General features: G+C 43.7%; 1 protein-coding gene across 3 annotated transcripts in view; it reads right to left on the minus strand.

Moving 5' to 3' along the window:
- Positions 1 to 36: 36 nt before the first annotated feature.
- LOC113958754 (ATP-binding cassette sub-family G member 2-like) overlaps positions 37 to 16,470 on the minus strand; it is a 21,832-nt gene continuing 5,398 nt past the window's right edge. The window contains exons 1-14 of one of the 3 annotated variants that reach the window (XM_027667274.1): positions 14,387 to 14,446; positions 13,995 to 14,278; positions 13,401 to 13,460; positions 12,004 to 12,118; positions 9,606 to 9,758; positions 8,676 to 8,833; positions 7,439 to 7,590; positions 6,122 to 6,238; positions 5,027 to 5,292; positions 4,398 to 4,480; positions 3,938 to 4,027; positions 2,369 to 2,493; positions 1,854 to 2,008; positions 38 to 457 (exon numbers count right to left, since the gene is read on the minus strand). In XM_027667274.1, the coding sequence (XP_027523075.1) occupies positions 353 to 457; positions 1,854 to 2,008; positions 2,369 to 2,493; positions 3,938 to 4,027; positions 4,398 to 4,480; positions 5,027 to 5,292; positions 6,122 to 6,238; positions 7,439 to 7,590; positions 8,676 to 8,833; positions 9,606 to 9,758; positions 12,004 to 12,118; positions 13,401 to 13,460; positions 13,995 to 14,278; positions 14,387 to 14,431 (1,908 nt within the window). In that variant the 5' untranslated portion in view covers positions 14,432 to 14,446 and the 3' untranslated portion in view covers positions 38 to 352. Of the gene's footprint in view, positions 458 to 1,853; positions 2,009 to 2,368; positions 2,494 to 3,937; positions 4,028 to 4,397; positions 4,481 to 5,026; positions 5,293 to 6,121; positions 6,239 to 7,438; positions 7,591 to 8,675; positions 8,834 to 9,605; positions 9,759 to 12,003; positions 12,119 to 13,400; positions 13,461 to 13,994; positions 14,279 to 14,386; positions 14,447 to 16,470 lie in introns of those variants that run through there. The other 2 variants (XM_027667273.1, XM_027667275.1) reach the window with 2 other exon arrangements.

Genomic DNA, 16,470 nt, shown 5'->3' on the forward strand with positions numbered 1-16,470 from the left:
GACTGGCCACCCAAACAGCAGTCTCCAGAGAGGTTGTACAATATTTGACTTCATTCTAAACCATAGGGATCAACAATTCAGGCTAGGAATTAGTGCCTCACTCGACAGCTCACTCTGCTGCTGTCCATGCAGCACTAACTCTGTAACACAAATATTTGTTCAGTCTCTTGAGACTCCCATCTCTCACACAGAGATTAACTTTTGCTTCCTTTTTGGGATTGGCTGGTTTGTTCTTTTTTTACCATGTTCGTGCAAGGAATCAAACCAATCTGATTTTTAAGAGAACTTCATTTATACTCAAAACCTCTCCAGAAAGCAACAGTGTGGCTACATTACTCACAGGAGACCAATGCTACCTTCTACTCACAGTGAGGCCATATCGGGGGATACTGAAGTACTTGAGCCAGTTCAGCCAACCCATTACTGAAGGGAGGTTCACTAAGAGGCCTGAGAAGATCTGAAATAGAACAGAAGAGACTGATGAGTCACAAACTATTTACTGCACACTCCTGCACAGATGCTGCAGTCGCCCAGCAGAGGCGCACTGGGGTTGATGGACCTGCTACTGCTGTCATGCCTGTCCCTATAGGCATGAGGTTGGAGCCTCGCAGCACTCCCAACCAGCTGGGCCAACAGCAGAGCCAAGTACTTCAGCTGAACTGCATGCAAAGAGGTCAGAAAGGTTTTATTTGTCCACATGTGAGCTAAGAAGCACACACGCTCACAGTTTCTTACTCATGAGGACTGTGTGCTATGGTAGCGCTAGCCAGAGGCTAAAGAAGGATGACTGCGAGATGAGAAAGTGGAGAAACAAGAACCAAATATAGGGAGCCTTAAGGGCTATTACTGTTTTCAGTTTTCTCCTCTGGCTTACATCTTTCATCCATGCTCTCTCCTGCCTGAAACAAGATTTGCTTTTACTTCTTAGCACAACTGGATGTCATAGCTAAGCACAACACTTCAGCCTCTCCTTCATCACAAGTGATCTTGCGCTTACCCCGCTGTCTTTCAAGGCATGCATGTGCCACTCCTTATATACTGTGACTTAACTGAATGTACATCAGCTGCCCTTCACTACACATGCACACTTCTCACCCACAGCAAGCATTTGAAGCAGTACACTATTACTTGGCTTATTGCAAAAGGAGATTAAATTGCAAATCAAAGAATAAGGGATGTGCAGTGGCTCAGAGTATGCACACAGTTACCAAGAACCATCTGACAAGAATATCTAACTTGATAGCGTCACCACCACCTCTTTGAAAAAGAATCACAACTTTCATCTGTGAGTAGTCAAAACTCCCTTTTCTCTCTCTTGCTCTCTTCCTTAAAAGTCCTTGAGGAAGAGTATTGAAGTAATTTCTTGAACTCAAGGGCAATACTGAATTAAAGAGAGTGTTTGCTCCTGCTAATCCCACTGGGCAATAAAAATTAATGCAAAAAAAAAATAATCAACAGATCTAGTTTATTTCAGGATTTTTTTCCTTTTAAATGATCTAGTTGATCACTTAGATTTCTAATACTGGAAATGCAAGATTTTTTTTAAATCAATTTTTGTAAGGACAATTTAAGAAAAAAAACCCAACACTTTTTTAGGGGGCACACTGTTTGGAAAGCTCTGGTGGTATCACACCTACTGAATTGCACCTCAGCAATGATCTGACCCTCAGATTACAAGCTGGCAAGAGAACATCTTTGACTATAGTGACAATAAAATCACAGGCATGGGACTGACACCCCACTGGACTACTGATTTTTAGCCTGCCTATGGCTGGCTCAATGCAGTCCAGTCAGTTGACCTCAGCTCTTTCCTCCTCTCCACCAAAGGAGCACACACCCCCTTATATACTCACAAGCATCAGGACAAAACAAATCGTGATGAGCAGATTGGCCACAGCCACCACATCCATCCCAGCACTGATAGCCAGAGACATGGCTGTGGCAGTGTAGGACACCAGTACCAGGGTCAGCATGAAGAAAAAGAACCGTCCTGCAACAGCTTGGTATCCTGTCAAAAACCAGAAAGGTCAAAGTCCAGTAAACAACCACATTATGATTCCCAGAGAGGTACCTTGGACTCCTATACAAGACAGGCAAAGCAGGAAGGCCAAGTTTGAAGCTGGCAGGAACTGTGCATGCTCTAAAGGCCCAAAGAGCATTACCAAAAGATGTTGTCAGGCAGGTCCCTGTCTTAGATTGCTGGTGTCTCTGCCCCTGCCCCAGAGTCCTCCAAAGTTATGATGGCAAGCACTACAATAAGCTGAAGGTTTGAGTAGCTTCATGTTACAGATACAGGAATTAAGCTCTGGCTAAGTCAGAAATCAGATATGTTGGAAGATGATAGGTTCAAGAAAGCATCAATTTTTACCAATCATCCAGTAACTGATGCATGAGAATATGATGGCTGGAGCAGTTCTCATGGGCAGCAGATCTCCTATCATCAAGGCCAGGAAGTAGGCAGACACACGGTAATATCCACTGGTGTACTGATGGCTGTGAGGACAGGAAGGAGGGGAGTTTTACAGGTTTAGAGGTTATCTAGGAAGCAGGCTCACCATGTGTGTTTGGTTTATCCTCATTCAGTTTCTGCTCTTTCTACCACTGACTCCTTCTCTGTGTGAAAGTTGCTCTGTGCTATCACTTCCCACTCTGTAAAGTAAGGGCTGATCTGTCTCACAGACCTTTCAGTCAAACTGACAGCCCTCCAAGGAATGTGAATGAAAGGCTGTGTGATTGCTAAGTAATATCGGAAAAAAGCTCCTAAATCTGTTTTCAAAGAGAATGATCCTTAACACAAGAGCATGAGGAAGTTTTAGACAGCTATTAAACTGGAGGAACACTTCATCCACTGCTAACTCATACAGGTGCTTCCAGAGAAGAAGGAATGATACCCAACAATGGGAAAACACCTTTAGGACATCAACTCACCCCCAGTTCACAGGGCAATTATATAGCATTATGACTGTTTTGCTGCTTAATTGAGCTTGTGAAAAGATGCTTTAACTGGTGAGGTGCCTAAATCCCCATTGACACAACTGGTAAGCTGCACTGGCAAGCAGGGCAGACTGGCAAGAAATGGCAGCATGGGGCAGTTTCACTATTTAGCAGCTGTTAGGGGCAATATTAAGCTGCTCTGAGCAACCTGTAGGTGGATATGTGCATTCCAGGCATAAATCTCCAGTTTCCTCTTTGCTGCACAGGATCTGTTTCTTACCCTTCCATTGCATGAGCTGGAGGCTTCTCCAAAGTACATTTTCAATATATATGTAGATATACATGTGTGCATATTATATATACATACATATACACACATACAAACACATAAACATATATATCATTATACATAATATTATAAATACATAATTAAATATAACTATAAATAATTATGAATAAAATAATCATTTATAAAATAATTATGCATAATAAAGACAATAACAATGTCATAATCAAGCACATCTCCCTAAATAGAGACATGCATTTGATTATTAGGGAAGTCTTGTAAGCCAGCCAGCAGCCCCCTTTTATCTGAGCATCAGTTGCAAAGCTTTTCCAAGAACTCTCCCATCATCTTTGCCCAGTCTCGCCACTTCAGGACCATTGCAAGACAGACTTTCAACCCTATGAGCAAGGGGGCAGGCAGGGTTCACAGTCTGCAGGATTCACACACAGATTTCAAAACCAGCTGTTACCAAAAAGTGGGTAGGAAAAGCACTTTGCAGAAAACTGTTACACAGCAAGCAAGCAAAAGCATTTCCTCCTTCCCCCAGCTCTTAGCATTTCAGCTCCCTGCTCTACAGACTAATTTAGCATTACTATTACAATCTGATGTTGCAAGGGAGCAGTCAAGTCTTTGGTGGAAATAATTTTGTTTAGGGTGTAAGATATTCCCCCCACCTCATTCCAGGGTATGAAACAGTCCAAGTGCCCTCCTACTTACACAAATAGTTTCTTGTCTCTGATGAATAGCTCAATTGCAGAGACACTGGAAAAACACTGGTTTGTGGTGACGAAAAACAAGGATCCAACCCTAGAAGGCAAAACAGAACAGTCGAAAAGTGAGACAACAGCCTAGGTCGAACACTGTCAGCCTCAGACATCATCATACCACCAAATCAGTGCTTTTCTGTCTCTGTTCACAGAATGGAGATGTTTAATTGTGCTATTGTAGATCTTAGATGTATCCTTTATCTTGTCTTTCTCATCCCCTTTGTACGTATGTGCAAGCCTGACAGAACTGTGGTCCCTTTAGGACCTCTGGCAATTCCATGCTGCAGCACACAAAGGCTTGTGAACCCAACCCTCCTTTGTGTTCCAAGTGGATCTCAGGGCCTTCCCTGCCTCTCAAAGCTGTCTGCTACAGATATTAAAATGAGCAAAGTTGTGGCTTTTCAACTTACCGATTCTGAATACCACTGCGGTCCAATTTTACACCAAAAAAGATAGCACCCACAACCAAGGCTAGGATTACAGTCACTGCAATCTACAAGTGGAGAGAAGAAAGGAAAAAGGGAGCCCTTCAGATAAGTAAATAGGAACTAACATTACTAAGTCATATGCAGGGTTTAAGATTCACACCTGCCTAAAGCCTTGCTGTTTTGAGGCAATGTATACCTACGACACACACAATTAAAATCTCTTACGACAATTTTTCAGATTTTATCCTCTTCAATTTTCTACTTCCTCTGATCTTCTTTGGCTAGGAGAGGTTAGTAGCAGCACATTCATAGAATAACCCAGTGAGGCACAAAATTAACATCACCCTAGAAGCTCCCCATACGAACCAGAGAACTGAGTACTTCTCCCCTCTCCCCAGTTTTCAGTGAAGTAGTCCTTGTGCTAAACAAAAATGGAGATTTTTTTTCCAAAGGCCACAAAGGTAGCTGAGCATTTCACTCCACTTATGTGACAGTGGCACAGGACTCTCTTGTTTTCCTATCTGCCTTTGAAAACAAATTCTGTCCTACAAATTGCAGATTGTGGGACTGACAGCAGAAAGAGTCTGTGGCTTTTAGCTGTTGTTACCTACTTGTGCAACAGATGCCTGTGGGTTCCTGATGAGATTTTTCAGGGAACGTTTGGACACCCAGTACAGCTGGGTGAGGAATCCATTTGCATAGGTAATCTCATGCTCCTGCCTGGATACTCTCTGCTTGCTTCCCCGTCCAAGCTCCACTTTCCTCAGTGCTTCTTTTGTGCTCTGATATAGGCTGGAGCTGAGATATTTCTGGTGCAGCACATCTACCAGACTGCTGTCCACATTATCTTCTGCCACTCCATTTTCACTGCTCACCTCTGAGTGAGAAAAACAAGACATGGTTTGTGATTTCTCATGAACCCAACTTTCAGACACGGTCCATCAACATGTTCAGAAACTCTGGAGGCTGAATAAAAAAAAGCACAAATGCCAGAGAATTTGAATTTTTCAAGCCTTAGCTCTGAGTTTAAGAGGCTAGCTTGAGTGAGAGGGTTTTCCTAGTTTTAATTGAACCTAGCTTTGTGGCATAAAAATGGTCACATTTTTAGAATGAGACACCAGAAAACCTTTGTTTCACTCAATTTGCGGGACATCAACGTTTGCTCTCATTCACTTCCCCATCCTCAAAAAGCACTATTACAAAAACTGTTCCCTTATAAACTTTCAGTCATAGATGTGCCACAGCATTCCCAAACAAATATTTCCAAACAGTCTGCTCACTATATTATATTAGAGAGTTTGTTCTCTAATCTAGTTGCAGTCTTTTTTGCTCTCCTGTATATACATCACTCCTTAGCATATCTACCCTGTCTTCTCTGCAGCAGCCTCCTATGTGACTGAAAACTTCTGTCACATATCTCTTGAGACTAAGCAGTTCTAGTTTTTCCAGTCTTTCTCACATAGGTTTTTTAAATTTCTGATATTTATCACTGCTCTTCTATATTACTGAAGGAAAAAAAAATCCCTTTTAAAAGTTTCTGAGCTCTTTAAAGAAGCCCAAAGCAAAGTATACCTATTAGTAGGAAAAATAAAAAGATAATGAAGTGCCCTTAGACTGGAGGAAACGTACAGAACAAAAGCTTGCCCTTCCCACATACAACTTCCCTTCTACACCAGCCAACAGTGGGTTTGTCCTTCACAATTTACCTTTTCCTGTGTCCACAGGTCTGTGATCTTCCTTGCTTGCTGCCACAGCAGTTGAATCACCATTAATTACATCAAGGAAGAAGTCAGCTGGATTGTTGAAGGGTTCACATTCATATCCTTAAAAAAACCCAAACCAAACACACATGCAACATGTTTGTATCACACAGAGCACAGCTTAGAAGGTCAGGTCTAATATTGTATCACTTTTCCATAACCCTGTTACAAGAAAAATTCACTGCTTTTCATAAGCACTAGCTTATGTCAGTAGAATGGACAGGATTTAGGAGATGGTGAATCTGAGCTATCTAAAGAGAGCTTCAAAGTTGCTTATTGTCCACTGATTTCAGGTGAGGAGAAATCTGTAACTTGCTCCTACACAGCTCAGTATGGACAACTCTTGCCTCCTTCCCAGTGCTGCTCAGCCACATCCCAATCTGTAAAACACACAATTCCTCAGTAGAGGTTCCTGGGCATCTGCTCTACAGCCTCAGGTACTTCTTTTGGAGGTTCAACTCTTTCTGGTGTTTCTTTGGTCACAAGGAAGAGGAAGGGCTGTCCAAGAGCAGCTTCTTATAATATGGTTCTATCTATGGGACAAGGAGGAAAGAAAAAAAAATAAAAAAGCCAAAGATGCTTATTCTATAACTTGCCTGAGAGAAAGGAAGTGAAGTGGGCTACTAAGAGGAGGAGTAGAAGCAGTGACATTGGTTAAAGCATCTCCCTTAAAGCCAGGGAAAGCTTACAATTTAATGTGTCCACACATCTAGACTGGATTGGAAGTTCACTCCATATTCTTTGTTCATTATAGTCAGAAACCCTCACTCTGCTTACTTGGAGAGAGGGCAGCCACTCAACACTGCAACTACTAACCCATCTTAGGATACACCATAATTTTGTCCTCTTGGTCGCCCACCTGCATTCAGCCTAGAGCAAATTTTTGGATCAATCTGTACAGACTACTGCCAAATTGCAGGCTGTGGTTCAAAACCCACCAGATCTGCCACCAGGGCCTGGTAGGACTACAAGCATCATCTTGTCTGTTGGACATCATTCTTCTACATGTCCAAGTGATTCTTGGTTTTTGCCCTGATGCCAGACAAAACAAAGGCAGGAGAAAATTTGCTGTCTGAAAATTTTTGGTTTTATCATTCCATGTTTTTGCTGTTCTAACATAATACTACCCACACTGTATGTGTACAGTCTCTGGCATCCTAGTGATAAAACAGCACAGGACTGTTGTCCCAGACTAGGGTAAAAATCTACACACAGATTTAACTCATTAGCTGGTTGCCTTTGCTCTTGGCATGGAAGACTTACCAATAGAACTAAAGTACTCCAGGGCCTGCTTTGCAGGACCATGGTACACCACCTTTCCTGAAGCCAGCAGTGTCAGACTGTCAAACAGCTTGAATATGGAATAGCGGGGCTGATGGATAGAAAATATGATGGTTCTACCTCTTCTTGAGAGCCTGAAATAGAAATAAAACATCTCTCAAATACACCACACTTTGAATTTCAGAAAGGCCATGTTAACCCAAGCAAAAAACAAGTATCCAAATCTAAGAAAAACACTTGTCAACTGCTTAGGGTCTTGACCCAGAAAAACTGTAGTTCCCCTTCTCTGTCACTGTGTCAGATGCTGCCTGCGGGACCTTCAAGACAGCACCCATCATTACAAGAGACCATCATTGCAGTCCAGGTAGACAAAGTATGATGTTGTCTGTAGGCAGCAAAGCCTGAGGGCACAGCTGTGTATAAACCCTCCTTACATGGTTCCTGTACCAGATGCCAACTTGACCAACTGGAACAGTCCCACTGCACTCAGTGGCAGTACCAGGCTTTACATAGCAGGCTGTGGAAGTCTGGCCAGCTGAGATTTCTCTTAGCTTTTCTGTTGAAGATTTACTCTCAAGAAAATTCAAAACAAGTTTTCCTTTTCTCAGACACTCTTTCAAGTGCTTTAGCACTGATGCCCAACAAGTACCCTTGACAATCAAAGACAAACAGCAGAACAAGATGTACCCAGCAAGCAAAATCAGACAACATGCTACAAACCCAGGAGGAGGATTAGGAAGTTATTGTCCTTAAATAAGCCTTTTTGGTCCTCCTTGAACATAACTTTGTTCTACCTGTCAGAAGACAGTTCATCTCCAAAACACAGGAGATGAAGTTAAACACTGAAGGTGAAGCCTTACCTGAGTTCAAAGCTGTCACCAGAGGGGGGAAAAGCCTTTGTAATAGACTCAGATGGAAGGCCAAGAAATTATGATTACAAGGCCTGACCTCCCAGTCCACCCCTCTTTGTGACAAAGGGAAGCTGTCCAAGCTACATCTGCTTTTTGGGCTCTAATCCAAGGCTTGCTGTGGAAAGATTCCCATAAACTTTAAAAGGCTTTGGACACAACCCAAATAATTTAGTACCACTTCTGCATCTATTTGTCTAGCTTTTCTTTTTTTTTTTAAAGAGCGCTATAGATACTCATAAGAACATTCGTTTTTTTACTAATGACTTGACAACAAAATTGCAACAGAGCCCAGAAGAACTGACTCTTACTTCTTCAAAAGGATGAGGACTGCATTTGCTGTGCTGGCATCAAGGCCAGTTGTTGGTTCATCCAGAAAAAGGACTGGTGGCTCTGTGATGAGCTCCATCCCAATGTTGGTTCTCTTCCGTTCCCCTCCAGACACTCCCCGGATCAATTCGGTTCCTACCTACAAGCAGAAGAAATCAGATATTTTCAACAAGACTTAGTCAGTGCATGCTCTGGAGTTGAGGACTCTCTGCACCCAGCAGCCCTTTTCATTTTCAGAGTCCTATTAATGAATTCTAGGGCCAGGAGCAGATGATGGCTTTGACTCAGTGTGAGGGACTGTGCAGCAGTAAGCTGAGCCTGATTTTCAGAAGTACCAGGTGCCGTATGACTTCAAGGGACAAGGATGACAGTGATAAGGAAGCGACAGAATGAGACCACAGCAGTCAGAGGAGGCATTGGTGTTCAGGGATGCCTTTTGTTGGTAGCTTGCCTGCTACTAAAGTATGAGTGGGGTAAGTAAAGTAAAAATAAAGTAAGAGTGAAAATGCTGCTGGGAGGAACAAGCTCTGCACAGAAATTCTCCATCACAGACCAGTTTTCTATCCCTCACTGCTTTCAGCACTGTAAAAACAATTTCCCTATCTAGTCCCACAAAGCCAGGAAGCGACTGAGCAGCTTTCCAAGGTACAATGACTAAGCGACTTTTTCCCCTATGAATTTATACAACACGCTGGACGTGGTCCAAAATCTTCCCCTTTTAGTAGCAAATACACAGACTTCTTTCCAAGCTCCCTCCTGAGCTGGAGACTAATTTCTTTCACGCAGTATGGTTTACTCAGGTTCCTGTTTAGCTTCATGTGGCTGCACTACATACACCATACTGCCCAGAGACAAGCAGTTCAGTTGCCAGAGGTAGTATGATTTCTGAGAAAGGTACTCTCACTGCTCACCTTGGCATCAGCCACTTTGCTTAATCCCAGCTCACTGATTATCTGGGTGACTCGCTCTTCCTTCTCTTTAATGCTGATAGAGCTGGGGAGTCGCAGGGCAGCAGAGAATTGCAGGTTCTCCCTCACCGTCATTGTGCCCATGACAACATCATCCTGAAAGCAGTAAAAAGAGACAGTTGGAAAGACTCCTCAGCTACCTGAGAGGACATCAGAGTTCCAGTAGTGGCAGTCGCTGTTTGAGGACCACAGCGGAAACCGGACTGAGAGACAACTGCTTCAAAATTTACATGACATGAAATTCAAGGTCACTCAGTAGCAGTCAAGGGGAGAATGCAGCTCTGCAGGCCTCACAGCTTCCACCAAGCACCACCTAAGCCTGCCTTCGGGCTCAGGAGTTCAAGTGCAGACAGTACCACTCTGTACAGGACGTGCATTTTTCTTACTGGCCAAAGTGAGGCAGTGCAGGTAGCTGATTTTGTAAAGAGTTACATTTCTGTCAGCCCAGCTGAAGCCAAAAGACGTTGCTAGTGCTCAATGTTCAAGGTAGTGACATTCAGGGAGTCACCCAGGTCAGCTCTGCTGCCAATTACAAGTTGTATCTTGTGGTCTAAAGCACCTGCCAAGTTCAGCTGCCAATGAGGAGTTTTCCTCAGGTCCTTGCTGGCAGCAGCTTCTCAGAGAAACAAGAATATTGCACCAAGATACTCCTAAATTTTTCATGTCTCAAATAATCTATAACTCTTGGACACAAGACTGTATTCTAAGGGCTACCCCTTTACAAAAGCTTCAACAGTCATATTCACTTTGACTGAGAATCAAATCTATCCAGTTGACAGACATCTGGGCAGCTTACACCAACCTGCAACAACCATGAGCCAAACAGAGTTGTCATCAGGTCCATCCAGGGCTCCATGACTCTCCATCATCCCTACTTTGATATTTGTGCCAATTCTGCATCCTACCATGAGAGAAGGGTTGGGCAGCTGCTGAAAAACACGCCTGTTATATCAGGCACTTTTCAAATCTAATGCCCTTTGGAAAACACATCCCCAAAGCTGCAGGGCAGCAGATTCTTGCCTGCTTTGGGACTCTTCTCACATCAGATATAGTTGATCAGTAGCACAAATGATGTGTCAGCCAACCATGTTTTGCACTGGAGTTAACAGAACGTGCTGTTTTGCTGCCAAAGCTGGTTTAGGCATTTCCCATCATCCCACAGCCCCCCAGTCTTTGACCCTAGCCTCCCATTCCCCACCCTCAGATCCACCAATACAACTGTTGGGTCATCACACTGGAAACTAACTGTGAATTTAAGCTACCTAAACACCAAACATAACAAACCATGGCATGACATCTTCACTCTCAAGGCATGAATGGAGAGGCTACCAGCAGCTTTATAGAGATAACACATGACTTAGCATGTCTATACGCTTATCTGCATAAAACTGATCCTATAATGATGGATGTATTTAGGATATAAGTGTTGTTTGTATGGGCCATCTTTACTGATCTAAGAAGTACTGTGCAGGGTGGGAGGGGAGAGACCATTTAATGTCTCATCAAGTTGCCTATCATTTTAAGCTTATGACTAGTTGCTTTGGACATTTGAGAGACAAATGTCTCAAACTGGGATCGCTTGCAAGAAACTTCCTGGCCATTCAATAGGATCTGGGGACCCTTGACATGCAGAATCAAGATTCAGCACCAGTCTCGTCACATGCAGAACCTCTCAGCTGGCAGCTTTCAGCTGCCTATTTCACATCTGCCTGCAGTCAGAACCCTGGATGGTTTCCAGATTTGGATGCTCATATGGCTGCCAAGAATCCCCTTCTCCCCAGGTCCCCCAGGGCTTTGAGGGTCTATTATTGGTTCAGGCCTCCACCCAGTTCCGCAGATTCAGATGGCTTTTCCTGTCTCTGCAAGGAATGAAGCTCTGTCACAGCCAGCTAGAATCAGAGGAAGAACAGCAGGGATCTACTTATTTCCTAGAATTATTGTCTGATAGTTTGAAGGCACTTCTGCCAGATAGAAATGATTCTGAGTTTAACAACAAGAGATTTGGGGTGTCATGGGTTTTTTCCTCACTGTTTCATTTAAATCTTTGCTAGTACTTCAGGACAGAGCCCAAAGAACAAGCCACAGCAGCCCAGTGGTTTGGGCAGTAGCCTATGTGGCTTTGGGAAGACAAACACCTATGTGCTTGACTAGGTCGGAGTAACAGTTTGATCTTCTTGTCTTCCATATCCCAGAAAAATAATAAATATGTAACATCGGAGTCATCAAATGAGACTCTGTGGGGACCACTGAAAACTACCTAACCTAGTAGTTCATGCTTTGCTCATTTTATCTGGTCTTCCATCCCAAGGGCTCCCAGCCCTTACTGAATGTGGTTACTCACCTGTACAACATATCCCGAGATACACTTGAAATTTGGAGGTTGTGGAATGCCATCTATAAGCACTTCTCCAGACAGGCCTGCTGGGTCCTTTCTGGCAGCCAGCACATCTAGGAGACTTCAGACAAACATTAGGCATTAGGTTTTGCAATAACAGCTGCTTTTACCTTTGACTGGATAAGTACCACCAGTCAGGACTGCAGTTACAGCCTGCTCACAGCATGCCGCAAACCAGGACACAGAAAGGGGCTTCCTCTACTCTGGGGGCTTTAGCTCTTTGTACAGAAAGCCTGGGATACATACAGGATTTTCCAGCACACTGTGTGCCACAGCAGTATGGCAGTATACAGACACTCACAATTCACAACAGCGAACCCCCTACAGACATAAACTCAGTCTGTGTATTTACAGCTAACCTCAAATGCACAGAGACAAAAGCACCCTGCCGAGTTGCTGCAGGCTGCTCTCCAGCCAGGGGAGCACAGAACTAATGCCTTTGATCTCAAGGAAATTAATCCAAATTGGTATAAACAAGACGGGAGTTAAGATTAATTCTAGAAAGTAATTTCTTTTAACGTATCACTGCATTCTCCTTACTGCCAGTGCAGAGGCCAGCCTGTCTGCTAGCTAAGTAAACTGCCCTGAGGAAGCACTGCTCTTGAAAGCATCCTGAGTAACCAGCACCTTAGAAAGGAAGATCAAGGGTCACCACAAAGACACCTGTGTGAACCCCGGCCATATTTACCAGTGTCTGACATTTTCAAAGGCAGAGAGTGACAGAAAGCTCTTTTGCCATGGTTATACAGGAGAGAAAACAGCACTAACACCATTAGTTGGAGACAGTCTGCACGGTATTTCTCTATGCTTTCATCTAAAAACCTCAAGCATATGGGCACCCCCATCAGCAGGCCACAGTCAAGTTGGGGTGAGGATCCAGAGCATCCTATAGGCTCTAGTATTGTATTGCAACATATTCCTGTTAGTTGTCAGAGAGGGGTCTGGCCTAGCAGCTTCAAGGAAATCTGGCTGCAGTGAGTTCGCAGGGGATGACATCTATCATGCCCATGAGCTTGCACCCCATCCCCATCCCATTACCAGTAAGGACAGTGCCTACATCTGAGCTCCAGTCACCCCAGCTCCACCTAGTATGTAAATTCAGGCCACCACCAAAGGTGACTGCAGTAGTATGGACCAATTGGAGCAGATAAGGGCTGTGGCACTGCTGCAGGACAAGAACAAAGCTGATAGAGTGGCAGGAGGTCAAACTGCATCACTAGATTTCTCAGAGGCATGCAAAGGTCTGAGCCTGCAAATCCCTCACATCTTCCCTAACCCGCAGAATCCCAAATACCCTTTGAACAGCTGACTGTCCACTTAAAGGAGCAGATGAAGGTACTCACGAAGATTTTCCACTCCCCGTTGGCCCCAAGATAGCATTCAAGCCTGGCTTCATAATGCCACTGGAAGAAAGAGTTATTTACAAATGAAGGACTGTCCATATGCAGTTTTTAGTAGAGCTTTTCAAAATGCTGTTGAAAGGAGTATTAAAAACTTCTCCTTAAATCTGGAATCAATGTGCATTTTTCCTTTCTGCCCCTGACTGCCCATCAGAACATAATCAAAGCTGGACATAAAAAACAATCTACAAAAGACAGATGTTAAGTGTCTTCCCTGCTGAACTAGTTCTTGAGCTTTCTGCTGCTCATTTCCTCTGGCTGTGGCTTGAACAACAGTTAGGGGAACCCTCAGATCTTCTGGCAGAAGAGTTCACACAAGTTTGGTCCTAATTTGCTCAAATCGATAACTGAAACTGCTCCAGCTATATCCCAGCTATTTTGCCTAAAAGCAAATCACAAAGTGCTCACTTGAGCTGCTGACTGGCAGGAGGGTAGTCATTTCTGTACCAGCTGGATCTGGAAGGTGACATGAGGTCACTGATTCACAGCAGCAGATTAATTCCTACCCTCTAGCATCTCATTTAAGCAAGAACTTACTAAACATTATGAAGGATCTTCTTTTCCACAGTTTTCCGTTTACAAAGGAATCCACTGGACTGCTTAATGGAGTACTGGATGTTATGGAAACTCACGACAGAGCCCCGAGGAGATCGGAGGGACTCTTGTGTTGGGAGAGAACGTTGGAAATTGCCTGCTCCTTCCTCTTCTCCAACAGAAATAATGCTGTGATCAAATGTGTCTGCCATCATGTCTTTGTTACACAGGTCAAGCTCCACTGCATGGAGATGTTTGAGGTCACTGTTGTTTTGAGCAGTTCCCATCTGTTGAGACAAAGAACACAGAAACAAGCAAGGAAGGAGACGTGAGCAAAGATTTCTCCAGAAAGTGTCTTGGAAAAGCAAGTTCACGCACACCACACCAATCCTTACATGTGCCAAGTTTCCAAAAGGATGGACATCCGCACTGGAAGACATCCAGTAGTCTCCAAAGGCACGGAAACCACAGATTTAGAACTAACCTTTAAGAACAAGACATGTATGTTCTTGAAGTAAGTTATGCTTGCTGAAAGAGCATCTAATGAGGAAAAACCAAAGCCCATCTGTGATGGTCACTGTCTTTTCCAACACAGCAGGGACCACAAATGGAAACTGCTACCACTTACTTAAGCTGAAGAGACTCAAGCTCCTCTTCTTCAGTCATAACATGCTTACCTCCCCACAAAGCCAGCAGAGCAACCCTATTAACAAATCTCTATGAAGAACCACGGGAAGAAAAATGGCTGTGCTTATAAAAATGAGGCCAGCCACATGCAGCCTGTTGCCTGGCACAAGTTTGTTTCGGAGATACCAATGTGATTAAAGTAACAATTATACGTGCTGCTTATCATGTTTCAGTTACACAGTATCAAGATATTTTACAACTACAAATAGGAAGAGAAATTTGAATTTGTCTGCAGGCACTATTTATGCTGAAGTACAGAAGGAATGACCTCTTCCATGAGGAAGGATCTGGGATAGGCCAAAGTAAGAAAAAACATGGTACAAACTGGTACATTATGGAAAATTAAATATGCTATCTGCTTATTATCATAAAATTATAAAGCATTCTGGTTCAAGCAGATAAGCTGCCTCAGTAGCTCACGATGGGACACCTGAAAGCAAGAACATGTAAACAGCAAAGGGAAGGAACTGTTCTCCCTGTCCTACAAAGTAGGAAATATACCAATGTGGGTATAACTATTAATATTAATTCACTTACTAATCACAGTAGCACAGCTGTTTTACAAGGGGCTGCTTCCCTTGCTGTAACTGATGGAGACCAAGTCTGGATCCCTTCACTCATTTTGAAAATAGAAAAAGGTTAAAGTTCTTACCTTGACATTACATGTTAGGAGTTTGGAAACCCTACATTCCCCAAGTTCTGCAGCTGGGTATAACATATGCCTTTCAGCCAGGGGCCCTTGCAGATATAAACATTCCTTTCCCCTTTCCAGAAAACTACAGCAATAAAGAGAGGAATTACTACATACCCCTTCCAGAAATTGAACACAACAGTTAGGCTAACACAAGTTAGTCTAATCATTTACTCCACTTCTAGCTTCTGACATGGTAGTGTTTGTTGGAGAGCTAAAAATTTACTGTGACACTGGGAAAAGCCAAGGTGCTCACGAGGCTAAAGGAGCAAGGAGAGAGATCTGTCCACAAAGACATCCATTGGTAGTTCCTTGAATTTTGTGGGAAGATAGATGTATCACATCAGTCACCCCTTTCCCACTATCTGCACTTCTTTCCCCCCAGGACTGAGAGGGTGATAACCAATAGAACCACCACTGCAGCAGCAGTAAGACTTTGCAGGGAGAGAGATGGTCATCCTTTTAAGAAACTGGATCTACAAAAGCCATATTTAAAGAAATGGGAATTGTCCTTTTGTCTCTGCCTCTTGCTATTACTGAAAGCTCAACAAGTTGCAGTAGTTTTTTCCTGTATAAGTAAAATAAAAGCGGTGAGGAAAAGGAAGGGTTGTTTAGCTTGGACACAATGCTGAACTCTAAGGCTGGTCACCCCTGGGAAAGCCTTGCTTATGGGAAACAAGATAGGATATGCTGGTTACATCAGCAAGAGATGGTTTATATATTTGAAAGGTTGCACAACAGATTAGGAGAAGAAAAAAAGTCCGGATGAGAGTAACGCCAGCGAGAAAGACCTTGTCAGACTTTTGAACATCCGTCTTGTATCTGTCCTGGATCGGTTCTTTGGTTTAGCTCACCGTAAACCCTTTCATGCAGGTTTTTGCAAAGCTACCGACTAGCACTGGCAAGCCAAACCAGTGCTGCGGGTGTGTGCACGGATGGTTGAGGGAAGCTTAGCAGAAGCTACAGGTAGGCTCGGGCTGCCAGCACTGACCCTCTGCCTCCCACCTGGCCCCACGGGCCGGTTCCGCTGCTAAGCCGGAGCCGCGAACCGACCCGGCCGACCACGCTCCGCTTCCCTCCCCGAGTCCCCTCCCGCCCGCG

This window comes from Corapipo altera, unplaced genomic scaffold, assembly GCF_003945725.1.
Source record: "Corapipo altera isolate COAL_440 unplaced genomic scaffold, ASM394572v1 327, whole genome shotgun sequence".
NCBI lineage: Eukaryota > Metazoa > Chordata > Aves > Passeriformes > Pipridae > Corapipo > Corapipo altera.